Source organism: Hermetia illucens, chromosome 2, assembly GCF_905115235.1.
Source record: "Hermetia illucens chromosome 2, iHerIll2.2.curated.20191125, whole genome shotgun sequence".
NCBI classification, from domain to species: domain Eukaryota; kingdom Metazoa; phylum Arthropoda; class Insecta; order Diptera; family Stratiomyidae; genus Hermetia; species Hermetia illucens.
The window spans coordinates 92478065-92496154 of record NC_051850.1 but is presented as its reverse complement, the minus strand read 5'-3'; the positions used below and the strand labels follow the sequence as shown (position 1 = coordinate 92496154).

Below are 18090 nucleotides of genomic sequence, written 5' to 3'. Positions count from 1 at the left end.
TTAATAAGGTTTTGTGTTTACACAAAAGTAAGGCTTCGTGAATATAGGCATGAAAATATATTCTAATATAATTTCCAATAAAATATAAGTTGAATTTTTCGGTTAATTACGCTGGTTCTGGTCTTGGAACTTCAAAAAACATTGTACATACAAATTTGTGTTTTCGTTGCACAACGATTTGATTTCAGATACGATTTTTCCAGTAGGCATTATATTATCCAAATGTACAAATTGAAGTCAATCAGAAATAATTAGAATTCAATTTACGAAAAGTTGCAATCATGAGTAAACTTAAGACTTCGTTTTCTCGGAGAAGAAATTCACCAGAAGGAGTGAAGCCTGTGCCGTCTATCATTATAATGTATTCCCAATATAAACATCCTTTTTACCAATATTTTGTTACTTATGTTATTGCAGGAGACGGACGAAAGTGAGGAAACTCGTGAAAGGATCTATACTCGGATATTTTGGGGGAGTTGTTTTAACGTACATGTGGTTTCTGTTTTTTGCTACCCAATTGAACTTCTCCCTGAGCAAGTCTAGAAACCTGGGGATTGCTTTGGCTATCATCTTGACGATTGGGCTAGCGTTCATCAGAACCGTACGGTAATTACGCCTTCCTTTGCAAATGGATCAAATGCTGACTTCAGTCTTTTACAGATGCATCGTTATTCTCATTCTGCCAAACTTTTTCAGTGTAAAAGGACGATCCGCTTTAGTAGCGTATACTTTTGTTTTAGCAGTAACTGGGCCTACGAAGAATATAATTGACAATGTTGATGTCCTCTCAACTAGTTTGTCTTGTGGACAAGTAAGTTCATGAATATACGAGTACTGTTTATAGTAGCATAGAAGGTAAGTTTAATTCGCTTATTTGTCGTGTGTGACGATGAACTTTGCATTATTCTGGTATATTTGACCTGGAATTCTTCTGAGAAAATTCCACTTAAAGGCTAGTGTTTATCAAAGCCATGAATAAATAAAATAACAAATAAGTTTTGCCAGAACATGTTGCCATTGGTTATTTGTGGTTTATTAAAGAAAACCGATATCTTACAAGTGTTGATTATTTGCTTCGTATATTTGTGATCCTTTCACCACACTTTTCATATCTTCTTATGATTTCTGGTGTGTTGACCGCGAGTTGATTACGCATATTGTTTACAAGTTTTTTTCGGTTATTCACATACTCTGGATTCAGATATCTTCAAATGAATTGAATTTAGATCTTCGCTAAAAAATTATCCTCAAAAATGCCCCTTAACAAAGACATTGACTCCTTTGATTTGTGCTTCCCACAGCCAGCATCAGTAATGGAAACTGCGTCTCTGCCTTCATTAAACCCTTCAAACGTAAAAACAAAATAAATCATGTGTAATAGATGAAAAATATAATACTTTGCAGTGAATTTCGTGATAACCCAAGTTCTGTCGAGTGTATCTTTATTAAATTGTTTTGCAAATTCACATATATACATTATTTAACCTAGGCGGCCCATGACAAGGCCATCACTTTTTCATGGCATCCATAAAGTCACACACCAGTCAGTCGGGCAAGGAAAGAAGATATCAAAGCGACATAAAAAGACTAAGAATGAGCTTCCAAAATCGGCTGATTATGATTGGAATACAGGAAGGTAGGCGAGATTGCCGAAAAAAAATTGCTAGAAGCTGAAGGTACCATGAAAGCAGGGATAAATAGAAATGGTGACAATCCTCACGACAGGCCGACCAAGAGAATGCATCTATGATCGTTAGAAACAAAAGGACCGCATTGAGTCATACACTTCGGAGAAATACTAGGGCGTTCACCTCAGTCGACCCTCAGTGACTGCAAAGCTGCTCCCTATGAGAGCATCGCACCAAGCTACTAGCCCGCCGCACATTAAACGGTGACAATTTCGTGAAAAGAAATGATCTCACTTACGTGATTACCAACCAATACGAATGATCCACAAAGCAGCCACTGCAACCCTCGGGATCACCAAGCCCAGTAAGTGGTTCATCAACAGAGATACTGGGGGTTGGTGTGACGATGTTCAAATAAAGATCCGTGAAAAGAAACGTGTCTACCAAAAGTTGCTCCACAATAAAAAGCTAGTCAATTGACAAATTTACAAGATTGCCAATCGGGAAGCAAAAAAGTGATCGCTGTTATCTGCTATTTGTTATCATTACAAAAAACTTTTAAGATAAACTAGATACTCGAGATGGCTAGAGAGATCTGAGATCTGTATCGATATATCAAAAGCCGAGACGAACGCACACAAGATATCGAACACTTCTGTTGCGTAAATGGCAAGAATGGTACTTTGCATACTGACGAGCCGTGACAGATAGATTGAGTGAATATTTCGAGCAGATTTCAGCTGAAGGATTAGTTCATCTGTCAATTCCATATGTGTTGCCGATATTTGGTCCAATTCCACCTTTCAGCGTCATTGAAGTCGAGGAAGCAATAAAATGAATGAAATCGGAGAAAGCACCAGGACCTGACGACAACGCATCTCAGCTGTGAAAAGCCAAGAAGTGGGACCCAACAGTGTGGCTCAATGAATTCTTCAATCGTGTTATTCAGGAGGTATAACACCATCTGACTGGCAAGAGGGTACTTCAATTCCAATATGGAGAAAGAAAGGAAGTCCTGCAGAGAATTCAAACTACCATCCAATCCGGTTACTTTCCCATACCATGAATATTTTTGAACGCATTCTTGAGAAATGTATTCGCTAAATCGTGAAAATAACTATGAATCAAGCCGGGTCTGTTAAGAACTCCGGAACTATTGATGCAATACACGCTAAGCGGTTACTCATGGAGAAACGCCGTGAGAAGCATCGCCCTCTTTATATTGCATTTCTGCATCACGAGAAAGCTTTTGACAGTATGCCACACGAACTCGTCTGATGTGCTCTACGAAACTTAGTGCCAGAAGAACTCATATGCTGGGTGCAAATGCTTTACCCCGATCCGAAAAGTAAAGTTAGAAATGTGGCGGGTGTATCAAAAGTGCTTCGTGCCTCCGTCGGTGTTCATTAAGGAAGTGCACTTTCACCGCTCCTCTTAGTTCTTCTTATGGACATTGTTATACGGGACATCCTAAGCCCAGCTCCCTATATAGTATACGGTTTTATGCAAATTGTGTTTTCCTGGCGTCTTGTGGCGAAAATGATCTCGAGCAATTTGTTCAAAAATTCAATACTCATCTCATGCATGATCTCAGAATGAATCTGACTAAAACCAATTTTTTATCTGTCAATGGCAGTGATTTGCTCAGAGCTGAGCAATTCAAATATCTCGGGTCGGCCATCAGTGAATGGAGAACTACATTATGAAATTGCTTCACACATTAGCAGCCTGGATGATGTGGCGGTCCACTACTGGTGTTCTTTGTGTCAATGTATCAATGAACGTCTCAAATCTAAAATTTATCGCAATGTTATTCGCCTTGTCGCCCTCTAAGTGTTGCCTGACTATAAAAGGCAATGAATAGCGTTTTGTGGTAATGAAGACGAAGATGTTGCGTTGGACTAGTGGCGTGGGGTGCCTTGATCACTTCCGAAATGAGGATATCCGCGCTCGATATGGGGTTGCATTGATCGTGGAAAAATTGCGAGAGAGGAGTCTTGGATGGTAGGTTCATGTAATTCGCGCTAATAAAGATTCACTTACCAAGATTGGCCTGAACCTGGAAGTTGGTGGTCAACAACCAACGCTGCCTTGATACACTGCATGGGGATTTAGTAGTCTTGCCACTGTATCAAGATCAAGCTTTTAAAAGAATAAAATAGCGCAATAGATCACGAGACCCCACTTGTGAAAGGAACAAAGGCTAAATGAAAAGAAAGAGAAGGCAGGACTTTAGTGATAATTGCTATTGGAAAAATGAGACAATAGACTAAAGAAAATTAATAAAAATTTAAAACAAGTCGGGAAACCGGAAGCTCAGCGCTTCAGGTATAAAAGGTTTTGTGTATTTCCTTTATAAAGAGATTTGAGTGTGCATTTGTTCCATTAGCATGTAGCACGTAAAATATGCATATATTATGTGAGAATTTCCACTTTCAAGTAATATTTACATTCATAGTCTTGAATTTGCAGAGAAGCAACATTTTTGACCTAGTATAACTTTCTTAGTAATAGTGCGATTTTCACCAAATTTGGCAGGATCATGCTCTATACTATAGCCTACATTGCTGCAATTTTGTGATTCTAGAGTGAACTTAAGGGGAGTTTTCCTGTCAATTACTAAAAATTCTAGTAATGTACTATTATTGACTTTATTTGAACAGGTATCGGTATGGAGGGTATTTCGGAGCCTAGGCACTATATAGTGGCAACCCCCTGATTTTAATAAGGTTTTCTGTGTTTACACAAAACCTTAAAAAGCAAGATTAGAAAATACTCGAGAACTTTGAACACCGGCACCTTAATGGCATTCATCTTCGATGCTAAAGATTATACCGAAATTATTACGTGGGGAGACTGTGAGATAACGGAGCCACATCTTACTTTGACTGTGTCTGATGAAGCCTCGAAATTCATTGTCAAGAACGGTCTCGGCACTTGTCAAAATATGAAAGATTTTCCATGCCACACACAAGCCTTAGAGCGATGCATCAAGTTGGTGACCAAAGTTTCAAGTGCAGTTTGCGGAGAAAATAAACGAGACGGTATCATTAGGGCAAGACTACTATCATGCCAACGAATGCCTAATTTTAATACAAAAACACAATTTGATATTTAATTACGTATTTTTTATATGTTTCTAAGTAATTTCTAGAATAAATGATAAAAAATAATTTTTTTTCTGAATGTGTGGAGATGAATGTCTTGAATGACTAAGAGAATCGTAAACTTCCCTGTTTACACCATATGTGTCCTTCTTATATCACCCCCAGCACATGCCGATAACTCCATTCCCCTCCATGGCAATTTTGGGGACTACAGTTCTTAGCCAGTTCGTCATGTCCTTCGTCGCGCAGCCTACCAACATAAGAGAAAGTGGTTGCCGACTCTTAGGGAGGGTTTCTTGGAAGAATTTCTCTCTTGTGGGCAGAGGTCTGCATCACTCCGCTTCCGTAGTTCCGTTGTTAAGGATTTAGGTCTATCCTCCTAAGGGCCTCCTGCAGGCTTTCTTCAGATAGCGGAGATACCATTTAGCAGCTCCAGCAATGAGACCTATCTCGTTCCTAATGTCTTATATACTGATTTCAGGCGTACTTTAGCTGATCTCTAGTTTTTGGGCAAAGGTGTTGTCACCTGGTTCTCAGTCTTGCGGAGATGCGATTCAACCTGATGGACCAGTTTTTGTGGTGTATGGGGCCCACTTGCCTGTTGTTAGTTTTTCTTATTTTTTGAATAGATGTGCTCATTCCCATCCCACGAGTATGGAGATTAGGACGTCCGCTGTGCCATACTCCCCCGTAACACGGTAAGGTCAAGGTTACTCATAGAGGCAACCAGTATCACTGAGACTCCGTTCTAATACAATCGATTACTCCCGACTGCAAACTATCTAATGGACACTCTGAATTAGGGCCGGTATTTTCTGGCTCCTGAATCTGGATCGGTAGCGTTTTGTTAATAGTAGACCCTACTTCGTACAGAGTGAAGCTGTCACCACCCACCACCGGTCTTGGTAAACAAACAAAGCTTGGTTCCTTGAGAGAAATAGGATCAATCGATCCTGCGTTTAGTTTATTTGAGCAGATATCGGAATGGGACATATTTTGAGGCCTAGATTTCATCTAGGCGCACTACCCTGATTTTTTTCGGATTTTTAGGTTGGGTAGTTTCCGAAAATGAGTCCTGTCTCACTTCAAGTGCGTACATTTTGACTCCTTACTCACGCACTTTGCAATTTATGCCAAAACTAATATCAATTTCAGAAAGTACAAATCGGGACCTTTCATTTGATACCCTACACAACTATATCCGGTGAAAAAAATTTTTGAATCCCCCTTTTGCATGTATGGGGAGCCCCCCTTTAAACTCCACCTAAATTTATGCCCTCCACCTAAATTTGTGTCCGGATAGCTGAGTGGTTAGAGCACAAGGCTGTCGTACGGAAGGCCGCGGTTCAAATCTCGCTGGCGACAGTGGGATTTGTATCGTGACTTGACGTCGGATACCAGTCGACTCAGCTGTCAATGAGTACCTGAGTCAAATCAGGATAATAATCTCGGGCGAGCGCAATGCTGACCACATTGCCTCCTACAGTCTACTGTAGTGTACCGTTACGGTCTTGAATGAAGTGCTCTAACACACTTCAAGGCCCTGATCCAATATGGATTGTTGTGCCAACGATTATTATTATATATAAATTTATGCCACTCGCTGTATGCGTGGGATTTCATAGTTCCCATCTGTTCACCAAATTTCGTTCGGATCGGTTTAGCCGTTTTGGAGAAAAATGCGTGTGACAGACAGACAGACAGACAGACAGGCAGACATTGAATCGATTTTAATAAGGTTTTGTTTTACACAAAACCTTAAAAATAATAAAAATGAGTATCACTAAGCGATCCAGCAGTGTTTGTCGTTTGAGACCAACAACAAAGCTAGAGCAGACTTTGTAAGAAACAGAAGGCAGAAAACGAAGCAAGACTGGAAGAAACAACTAATTCGGAATTGAATCAAAGGGAAATTCTCTTCAAAGTTTTGGAAAATAAGGAGCGAAATATGGCACAAATGGTGATTGTTGTACTAAGAGCAAAAAGGTAATGCATAATTTTGGAACATCATAAAACACCAACCGGTCGTTGGCAATGAAGCAAAGACAACTTAATTGGACTGCATGCCAGCGGTCCCTGGCTAAATGGGTCAGATTACGCCCCGGTTATGCCAAAATGTCATGACTGAAACGAAGCCTAGCCAGTGAGCGTTAGGCAAAGGTTGAGGTTCGACTTTACAACCAATTGGTTTCTGTTCAATCCTGTGATACGGACCCATGGAAATAATGTGCGCAGAACTTGTACATATAGTTTCTCCTTTTTATGAATAGATTTTATTTAGAATAGAAGTCCGTACTACTTAATCCTCTCTTCTTCGTTTGTGCAATTCCTATGAGTGTTTGGGAATACATCCAAGGGTTTCGGTTGGATAAATCTTGGAGTTTCATGTAAAATGGGATACAGCAGGCTAGGTGCTAATGTTTTTAGGTTTCTAGGTTCATTCGAATTCGAAAGGCAACAACGCACCTTACATGAGGAGCAAGGGAGCTACCAGTATGTGCCTATGGTCACTTCTGTAGAACTTTCCTTAAGAGCGTTCCCCCTTCGTTTTTTTCTTCAGCCTTTGTCTCCTTGAAGCGGGGTCAGCTTTTCGTGATCGGTTTCGCAATTTTGTTTTACCAAAAGCCTGATCTAGATGCAGCGGCAAGACTTCTAAATCCCCATCCAGCATATCAAGCCAACGTTTTTTCGGTGAGCTTTTTGGTCCCGTATCATCGACTTCGATGTTCACGCCAATCTTGGCGAGTGAGCGCCAATTACGTCACTTCGATCACAAAGAACACTAGTTGTGGACCGCCACTTCATCCAGGTTACGAAATTTCATAATGTAGTTCCTCGTTGGCTGATAGCATTGATCCGAGATATCTAAATCGCTCAGTTCTCAGGATCGGTCGTCAAAAATCCAGTTTTATTCAAATTCAGAAACCATGTTGCATGAGGCGATCGTTCAATTTTTGGACAAGTTGCTCGAGATCACTTTTGCTATTGGACGCTAGGAAAACATCATCTGCAGAAACCAGTGTATAAGGTGCTGACCGCAGGATGTCCCCCGTGTGGCAGTGTCCATAACAAGACCAAAGAGGAGTGGTGAGAGGGCGCTTCCTTGATGAACACCAACAGAGATGCGGAGCGGAATTGATACATCCGCCATATTTCCAACTTTACTTTTCGGATCGTGGTAGAGCATTTGGACCGAGCATACGAGTTCTTATGGCACTAAGTGTTGTCGTAGAGCATACCAGACGAGTTCGTGTGGCATACTGTCAAAAATTTTCTCGTGATGCAGAAATGCAATATAAAGAGATCGATGCTTCTGACAGCGTTTCTCCATGAGTAACCACTTAGCGTGTATTGCATCAGTAATTCCGGAGTTCTTAGCAAACCCGGCTTGATTGACAGTTATTACAACCATTTCGCGAATACATTTCTCAAGAATGCGTTCAAAAATATTCATGGTATGGGAAAGTAACTGGATTGGATGGTAGTTTGAATTTTCTGCAGGACCACCTTTCTTTTTCCATATTGGAATTTAAGTTCTTTCTTGCCAGTGATCACCTTCCTGAATAACCCGATTGAAGAATTCATTGAGCCACACTGTTGGGTACTACTCCTTGGCTTTCACAGTTGAGATGCGTTGTCGTCATTCGTTTTATTGCTTCCTCGACTTCAATGACGCTGAAAGGTGGAATTGGTATAAATGTCGGCAATACAAATGGAAGTCCAGGATGTCGCAGCAAGTCGATCCGGATTTCTCTCGTCATCCCGAGTGTCCAGTTTATCGTAATGACCATTGTAATGGACGGCTCGGGTGATAGCAATTACTTTCTTTGCTTCCCAATTGGTATTCTTATAAATTTACCAATTGGCGAGCGTTTTGTCGCTGAGAAACTTATGGTAGACGCGTTTCTTTTCATGGACCCCAATTTCAACATCGTCATTCTAAACCCAAGTATCTCGGTTGATGATGGCTTGGTGACCCTGGGAGTTGCAAACGGTGCTTTTTGGATCGTGTCTTTAATTTGGTTCCACGGTTCTTCCATGTTTGTAGTGGGTGGTAATCACGTAAGTACGATCATTTCTTCTTTCTTCCCACGGAATCGCCACTATTTAATGCACGGTGGGCCAGTGCATTCCTGACGCCCTTTCAGCGGTCGCTTGATTCGCGAAACGACACTCAACGGCCGATCTTCAGATGCGATGGTCTCATAGGGAACCACTTTGCAATCAGTGGCAACGATAAAATGTCGTCGTCTTAGAGAATGTATAAAGGGAGACAATCGTTTTATGAACTATGTATTTTATGTACAACGTCATGGGTGTCCACAAAATCGACTATTCGTTCGTCACCCTCATTGTGCGCTTCAAACCCCTTTCACACATGGCACCTGTTACCGTCAGCATTTTTACCCACATGACCATTAAGGTTGCATACAATGATGATATAGTCATCAGCAGGTATGTTGTGAAGAAGTAAATTGTGCGTGCAGATCAGCACAGTGATCTTCTAGATGAGAGGTATATAGCTCTCTAGGCACCCCAAGCAAGGATTCATTGCGCGTTCTGGGTCAAACTGTCGTAAGAATTACGACCTCTCACAACTTTTCTTGGTGATACATATACGGAACCGAAACAACTATCATTCGAAGTACATTTTGTTTTCCTAACTAGTGAAATAACGAATAGATTCAAATTATAAGAATGTAACAAATCGGGAAACCGGAAGCGGAACGCTTCTTTTATGAAAGATTTTGTGTATTATTTATATAAGCATATTTCAAAGACCAGTGTACCAGTGACCTAGTGTACGTAGTATTTCTGGCATTTGATTTGTCAGACTAGTTGATGATTCTAAGATAAAATTAGGAGGGGTTCTCAGTCAATTTAAAAAATATACTTATAATGAATAAGGTCATGTACTATTATTATGTTCATTTGAGCATTTGTTGGTATAGCGAGTATTTGGAGGCCTAGATACCATCTATCTTTACATTTCTATTCAGATATTTAGGCTGGGTAGTTTCTGAGAACGGGTGCTTGAAGTAGCCGACATTTTCCGGACCTTCAATTCCAAACCTTTGGAAACTACTAATCAAGACCTTTAATTTGATACTATATGACTATATTCGGCGAAAAAAAATGTACACCCCCATGCATGTATGTAACAAATTGCCTCTAATTATCGTGAACGTTGATGTCCTCATGTGCTCTGAAGAAGCCCCAAAAAAGTCGATTTCACAAAATCATTGCAGGTATATGACTAAAAACAATTTTCTCGTAAAGGGTGGGGTTTGGTTTTATTTGACAGCTGATTCCTAAGCAGTCTTCTTACTCTTAATAGACCTCCTCTTCAGCCCTCCTGTTTCAAGGTAGACGTTAGACTTTGATGCCATCTCATCAATAATTGCAAACTTTAATGAAATGTCCGGATAGCTGAGTGGTTAGAGCACAAGGCTGTCGTACGGACGGTCGCGGTTCAAATGTTACTGGTGACAGTGGGATTTGTATTGTGATTTGACGTCGGATACCAGTCGACTCAGCTGTGAATGAGTACATGAGTCCAATCAGGGTAAATAATCTCGGGCGAGATCCTATAGGGTACTGTAATCCTGTCGTGTGCCGTTACGTCTTGAATGAAGTGCTCTAACGCACTTCAAGGATCCAATTGGATTGTTGCACCAACGGTTATTATTATTATAATGAATTCTGTGTTTTTTAGTTCAGATTCAGATTCAGGGCCTAAATTTATTTCAAATTTTTTTTTCAGGAGCAATTAAAAGGAGCATTGGAAGGAATGTTGGAAGTTGTCAAACGGCCACTATATGCGATCAAAAATGCTGTTAAGCTTGCTGTTCGAGCTATGAAGAAAACTCTGGAAAAAATTGAGAAAGTTTTGAGAATGGTTAAAGATCTCATCAGTGAAATATGTACGTATCGTTGATCCGAAAAAAAAGCCGCATGAAATTGTCTGCTTGTTTATTTATTTCAAGCCAATCAGCTAATCTTACTATCTTTCATAGTGAAAGCTATAAGGCAGGCTTTTGAATGGCTAGGAAGCGTAGTGAATATATGTAACAAACAAATGGGTACGCCTTACCAACGATGTGTAGATATGTTCGAAGAAGGAAGAAGGGAATGTAGGTAATGAATGCGTTTCATTTCATTAGCTTATTGTATTATGTTTAGCACTAAGTAACGTCGATTAATTTGAAATACCGAAGTTTTGTGTAAAACATATTATTAAATTCGGTTAACTTTCTGTCCGTCTGTCCGTCTATCCATCTGTCCGTCTGTCTGTCTTTTTTTTTTGTGAGGAGGTGGAAATCTTCAAAAGACACTGGTCTGGACACATCAGCGTGTGGGATTTTACCCACTAAAACCACCCCCGACTTCCTCCCTGCCCCAGGGAACCACCATAAGGTATTACATCGCGGGGCGGAGTCAGCTCACTCTAGCTTAATTCCATTTCTTCTATGCGCGGCGCACGTGACCGCGCTTTTCTCCTTTCCTTTGCCTTTCGCGATTTATCTTGAATAGATGCGATCATGGAGTTGACCGCATCCCAATTCTCTTGATGTGGCTAGCATTTTCGGCACCAGATTTTCTGGTACCAGCACCTCTCCTAGAGTCTCCTCTAGGAGACAAATCTCGACAGTGGAAGGATACATGCTCTGGATCCTCTGGGAATCCCTCACAATTTGGACAGTCGGGTGAGGTCTCCAATTTAAACCTGTGAAGGTATTGGAGATATCCTCCATGTCCCGTGAGAAACTGGATGAGATTATAGTTAATCTCACCGTGTTGCCTCTCCAACCACTCCTTAATGGCAGGAATGAGCCTGTGAGTCCACCGACCCTTTCCCGAGCCTTCCCACCGCTCTTGCCATCTATTTATCGATCTCTCCCTCTCAGCCTTCTTCGTCTGCAATAAGGGAGAGATTAGCTTCGCATGGTATATATTCGCCATCTCATCTGCCACGATCTCAATCGGCATCATTCTAGAGATGACGAATGCTGCATCATCTGAGGCAGTCCTTAAGGCAGAGCAAAACCTCAAGGCTGTCCTCCCGTATACTGCACTCAGTTTGTTGTTGTTCACTGGCATCTGCAATGCCTCTCTCCAAACTGGGGTCCGCATAGAGCATGATTGAGGTCACCACTCTGGCTATAAGCAACCTAGAGGTATGCCGTGGCCCTCCCACGTTCGGCATCATCCTCGCCAGGGCCATACTAGCAATGGATTATTTATCACAAATATACTGTACGTGTTGCTTATAGCTGAACTTCCTGTCTATCACCACCCCCAAGTATTTGATGGTCGGCTTGGAAGTGATGATATGATTCCGATTCTAATACACGTGATGAGGACCGCTTCCGTTTTTTTCCTCCGCAAGCGTCAGACTAGAGCTCTCTAACCAGGATTTGATAGCACTGATTGCCTCGCTTGAGTATAACTCAGCATCTTCAAGATGCTTTGCGACAACAACCAGTGCTATGTCGTCAGCGTAACCCACCACTGTGGGGGAAGATTAAGTACATCGTTGTACATGATGTTCCACAGTAGTGGGCCCTATACAGAGCCTTGTATTAGATTCCAATTGGTCGAATTGAATGCATTTTTCACGTCCAGGGTTACTACCACGCAATATTTGCTGATACTACCCTTTCCGTGGATTGCATCTTCGGCCAGGCCAGTAACCAATTTGATGACATCAATGGTTGATCTGGCTTTTCGGAAACCCATACTGCCGATTTGAAAGGCCGCCTTGGCTCTCGACAACCGGGAGTAATCTATTATAGATTACCCGCTCTAACATTTTCCCCACAGTGTCCAAAAGACATATGGGTCGGTATGACGATGGTTCACCTGGAGGTTTACCAGGCTTAGGCAGAAGTACCAACTTCTGTCGCTTCCATGCCGCTGGAAATATTCCCTCGGACATGCACGCTTCGAACAACTCAGCGAACATGTCCGGCCTGGATTTCACGGCGAGCTTAAGGGCCTTATTTGGTACTTCGTCCAGGCCCGGCGCTTTTATTGTCTCCTATTCTACCGCGCATCTGCAGCAGCTCGTCTCTGGTGACTCGTGGGATTGCCGTCACATTCAGAGGTGGTTGGAATGTGTCGGTGCCCTCCTCTTGTTGAGGGAATAACCCCTGGATAATTTTCAGCAAGAGGGTGGGACACGTGATCTGCGGAGATGAACGGCCTCTGAATCGTCCCATCACGATTCCATAAGCTCTCCCCCACGGGTTTACTTTCGCTTCTGAGCAGAGCTCCTTAAAGCATTTCCTCTTGCTTCGCTGGATGGCGAGCTTGAGGATTTTGCGGGCTGCCTTATAGGCGCACCCCTTCTGTCCTTGATCGACTCTACCTACCGCCCTCTGAGCCGCTCTTCTGGCTTGGTGGCAGGCTGATCGAAGACCGGTCAGTTCATCATTCCACCAGTAGTTTGGTCTTCTACGGGGGAATGAGCACCTCCTAGGCATCGACGCGTCACATGCTTTGGCGATGCATTGAGAAAGATGGACGGATCTTTTCGTAGAGGCGCCTGCTTTATCAGGTTGATCTAACCACACCTCTATGAAGGTTTGCTCATCCAAAGATTTAGCAGACCAGCCTGAAATCTTTTTCGGTTTCCGGCATGATAGCTCTTTGCCGGAGGCTCGACACATGTCTCAAAGAAGATTGTCTGGTTATCGCTGTTGGTGTAGCGTTCGCTGACGCACCAGGACATACCACCCGCCAGCGAAGGGCTGACAAAAGTCAGGTCTACAACTGAGTCTGACCCCCCTTTCTGGAAGGTGTTTACAGCACCTTCGTTAGCCAAAACCATGTCCATCTGCGCAAAAGCTTCTAATAGACTGCGCCCCTTAGCATTTGACTCTCTGCTACCCACTCTAGGGCCCAAGCATTGAATCACCAGCAATCACCTTTGGACTGTCGAGAACAAGATTATCAAGCATTTACTCGAATTCAGGCAGTGTCAAACTTGGTGGGGCATAGCAGCTGTATACATATACACCACTTATTTTCGCCCACACAAAGCCATTGGCTGCTTGACTTGCAGTACATTGTATGGCCTGTCGACCACAAGCCCATATCGCCCGCTCCACCAGTCGAATCTGTAACCCATACGCCACCGTGACGGTTTCTGTACGGTTCACTTATGATGGCAACTTCCATCTTAGATTCGAACGTGGTCTGCTCAAGGTAAATCCTGAGCGACCCTGCAATGATTCAGGTTTATTTGAATAAACCTCATTTTCTCATTGCAGTGAGCGCTTTCCTAAATTCCGGACATTTGGCACTTCCGGCAATGTTATCCTGTTCCTCTTTGGCTTCGCACAATAGGCATTTGGGGTCCCTATTGCACTCTCTGGCAATATGGCCCTTCTCCCCACACCTTCTGCATCGATCGGACCGATCAATGCTGCTGGTGCATGCCTTCGCGAAGTGTCCCAAACATGAGGCATTTAAAGCACCTCTTTAGTGAAGTTTGCTCCTTTAAACGGCGGACAACCAATCCAATCCGAACCCTTCCGGCAGCTAACAACATCTGCGCTGCCTCCGCTGGCACTCGTATAGTGGCCGTTTTGAGTGCCACCATAGGCTTTCCGTAGACCGACAACAGACTCCTCTGTAAGTTCTTTCAACTTGAATTGCTCCTTCAGAGCAGTACAAATTTCCCCTTTCGATATAACTTCATCGAGATCCTTACATTGTATATAGATCTCATGTTTTTGGGCACGCACTGCGGCATTCTCCCCAAGTGAGTTTTTCACTTGAGTGCGAAAGTCATCAGTTTTGCCACCGCTGGATCTTTTCAGCTCGAACATGAGATCCCTTTTCTGGGTTCTTCGGATTCTGTTCACATTTCCGCTCAAATCTTTTAGGTCGGGATCAGCTTTGACCTTTTTCAGTATCTCCGCGTAGGATAGATTGGCCTTACTGGAGATAAGAATCGCATCTGGACGAGTTCGCACTTTTGCTTTTCGTTTCGCTTTTTTGTTGGTTACTTTAGTCCATCCATCGTTTTCGTTCGTCTGTCCGTCTGTCCGAGACACTGTTCTGGACACATCAGCGTGTGGGATTTTTACCCACTAAAACCACCCCCGACTCCCTCCCTGCCCCACGGAACCACCATAAGGTATTACATCACAGGGCGGAATCAGCTCACTCTAGCTTGTCACCTTTCTTCTGTACGCGGCTCACGTGACCGCGTTTTTCTCCTCTCTATTTTTCGCAGTTTATTTTGGATAGATGCGATCATGGAGGTTTACCGCATCCCAATTCTCTTGATGTGCTAGCATTTTCGGCTCCAGATTTTCTGGTACCAGCACCTCCCCTAGAGTCTCCTCCAGATTCCTCCTTTCTTCCACAAATCTCGGACAGTGGAAGAATACATGCTCTGGGTCCTCTGGGGACTCCATTGCAATTTGGACAATCGGATGAGGTCTCCAATTTAAACCTGTGAAGGTATTGGAGATATCCTCCGTGCCCCGTGAGAAACTGGGTGAGATTATAATTAATCTCACCATGTCGTCTCTCCAACCACTCCTTGATGGCAGGAATGAGCCTGTGCGTCCACCGGCCCTTTCCCGAGCGTTCCCACCGCTCTTGCCATCTATTTATGGATCTCTCCCTTTCAGTCTTCTTCGTCCGCGATGAGGAAGAGGTTGGCTTTGCATTGTATATGTTCGCCATCTCATCTGCCAAGATGTCAATCGGCATCATTCTAGAGATGACGAATGCTGCATCATCTGAGACAGTCCTGAAGGCAGAGCATACCCTCAGAGCTGTCCTCCTCTAGAATGAACTCAGTTTGGTAGCGTTCCCTGACATCCACAACGCCTCCCTCCAAACTGGGGCTGCATAGAGCATGATCGAGGCCACCACCCTGGCTATAAGCAACCTAGAGGTATGCCGTGGCCCTCCAACGTTCGACATCATCCTTGCCAGGGCCATACTTGCAGTGGATGATTTGTCGCAAACATACCGCTCATGTTGCTTATAGCTAAGCTTCCTGTCTATCACCACCCCCAAGTATTTGATGGTCGGCTTGGAAGTGATGATATGATTCCCGATTCTAATACAGGCGTAATTTCTCTTCCGGCGCTTAGGGATGAGAACCGCTTCCGTTTTTTCCTCCGCAAGTGTCAGACCAGAGCTCTTTAGCCAACTTTTAACAGCACCGATTGCCTCGCTTGAGTATAATCTTCGAGATGCTTTGCGACAACAACCAGCGCTATGTCGTCAGCATAACCCACCACTGTGGCTTACCCTCCGTCTGTCCATCTGTCCGTCTTTCCGTCTGTCTGTCTGTCCCTCACACGGATTTTTTTTTCGGAGACAGTTATAGTGATTGACACCAAATTTGGTGAAAAGATGGGAACTGTGAACGCTCACGTATACCGTGAGTTACATTATTCCACGTCAAATTTAAGGTGGGGTCCCCATATATGCACAATTTTTTTTCGACAAATATAGTCAAATAAAATGGTCTTGATTAGTACTTTCCGAAGCCGGTCTTAGTTTTGACATTTATTAGAAAGGTAGAGAGTGAGGGGGGTTGAAAGTGATCATTTCTTTAATGGAGCCATTCTCAGAAACTACTCAAGTGAAAAATCTGAAAAAAATCAAGAGGCTGCCCTATATTACTATAATTTTTAGTAATTGGCTGCAGAACTCCCCTTAATTTCGGTGTAATGTAGGCTATGATATAGAACATGATCCTACCAAGTTACCATAGGTAAAAATCGCTCTATAACTAATGAAGTTATAATAGGTCAAAGTTGTCACTGCTTTGCAAATTAAAAGACTTTGAATGTCAATATCATTTGAAAGTGGATATTCTCACATAATATATACATATAACCCGTGCTACGTACTAATGGGAAAAATGTATTTACAAAAGAAATACACAAAAACCTTTCATACCTGAAGTTTCCAGCTTCGGGTTCCTGACTTTTTTACCAATTATATTATATATTGGAAATTACGGACATATAAATTTATTTCATCTTTTAATTACCAGCAACCGACTGGGATCTCTTAAATTTTCTCTGCAATGTTACATACATAGTGAAGACCATATGCTATGCTGTCAAATTCATAGACTATGTTTGTATCCTGGTGGACTTTGTGAGTGATGCCATCGTTGGTACCGTAACCCGGAGTAATTTTCACTTACTTATCCGTTGTTTACCTCTACAATTAACTAATTTCCTTTTCAGAACTGAATATGTTCATTCAAGAGATAAAAAACATGTTCTACGTGTCCGTGAAATTCGATCATAAATTCAACTTACAATGCATTCCTCAAAAAATCTTTCGCAAGTGGGAGCAGATATCCTGGCTGATGTTCGCCAGCGTTCACGAGGGATTTTCTTTGTTATGGGATGGATGGAAATGTTGGCCAGCCTTTTTATTCTCAGAATTGTTTTTGAAGTAAGATATGTACGAGTAAGATATACGTAGATATAAGATTTTGAAAGATTCTGCCTCTGGTGTTTCGCGAATTTCTATTATCAGAAATAGGTGTATCGCAATGCTTTTTCCTGGTGTATATGTACCTAGTCCAGTATTATCGTTTTGAACCAGATTATAGGTTTCGATTGGAAGTTGAAATCTTCTTTTATGCTTCTTTTGACACCTGCGTACATAGGTGTATGAAGCTGTCATTATTTGTCAAACTGTAGTTGACGCTACGGCTGGGGTTGTATCGATCGATGGAGTTTTATATTTTCATTGGCTGCTTAGGGACCAACTCATCTGTCTTACTTCGAACTGGTCCCTAGGAAGAATGAGTTTGGTAGATTGGTTTGCAAGCCGATTATTTTCTATGCTCGTTTAAATTTGAATTTCCAACTTTATTTAAAATTGCCATGTTGTTGATTGTCTATTCCTTAAACGGTCTTGGTGCTTTTTATTCACATTGGGTTTGATTTTACATATTCTGTAAGTGGAGCAGATAACGGTCTTGTCATTATTTCATGTTAGTTTAAACCATTGGTGAACGGATGCGGGGGCTCTAGAGCGATATTTTTATTGACCCTTAAGAAGTAGGATATGGAAACCTTGACAGGGCTTTTATCAAGGCCTCTTTTAAGATTTGTGTAAAATAAACCCTTACTAGAATGGGTTTACGGTCTATCTGTCTGTCTCGAGGCGTTTATCTAGGCAACGGTGATACTGATTGACACCAAATTTGGTGGGAGAGTGGGAACTAAGACCATCCTTCTAAGTGGAATTTAAGGGAAAGGCTCCATATATACAAAAGAGTGGTGGAACATTTTTTTTTTACCAAATATGGTCACGTTGGTCTCAGTTCTGACATTCGAGGCAAGGGGGAGGAG

General features: G+C 42.4%; 1 protein-coding gene across 1 annotated transcript in view; it reads left to right on the top strand.

Annotated features, from left to right (window-relative positions):
- The first annotated feature begins 217 nt into the window (after positions 1–217).
- LOC119648498 (DC-STAMP domain-containing protein 2) overlaps positions 218–18090 on the top strand; it is a 33615-nt gene continuing 15742 nt past the window's right edge. Inside the window, 8 exon segments of the mRNA XM_038050265.1 lie at positions 218–361; positions 418–606; positions 661–811; positions 10500–10659; positions 10753–10869; positions 16770–16910; positions 16969–17043; positions 17046–17197. Coding sequence (XP_037906193.1) covers positions 282–361; positions 418–606; positions 661–811; positions 10500–10659; positions 10753–10869; positions 16770–16910; positions 16969–17043; positions 17046–17197 — 1065 coding nt within the window. The 5' untranslated portion in view covers positions 218–281.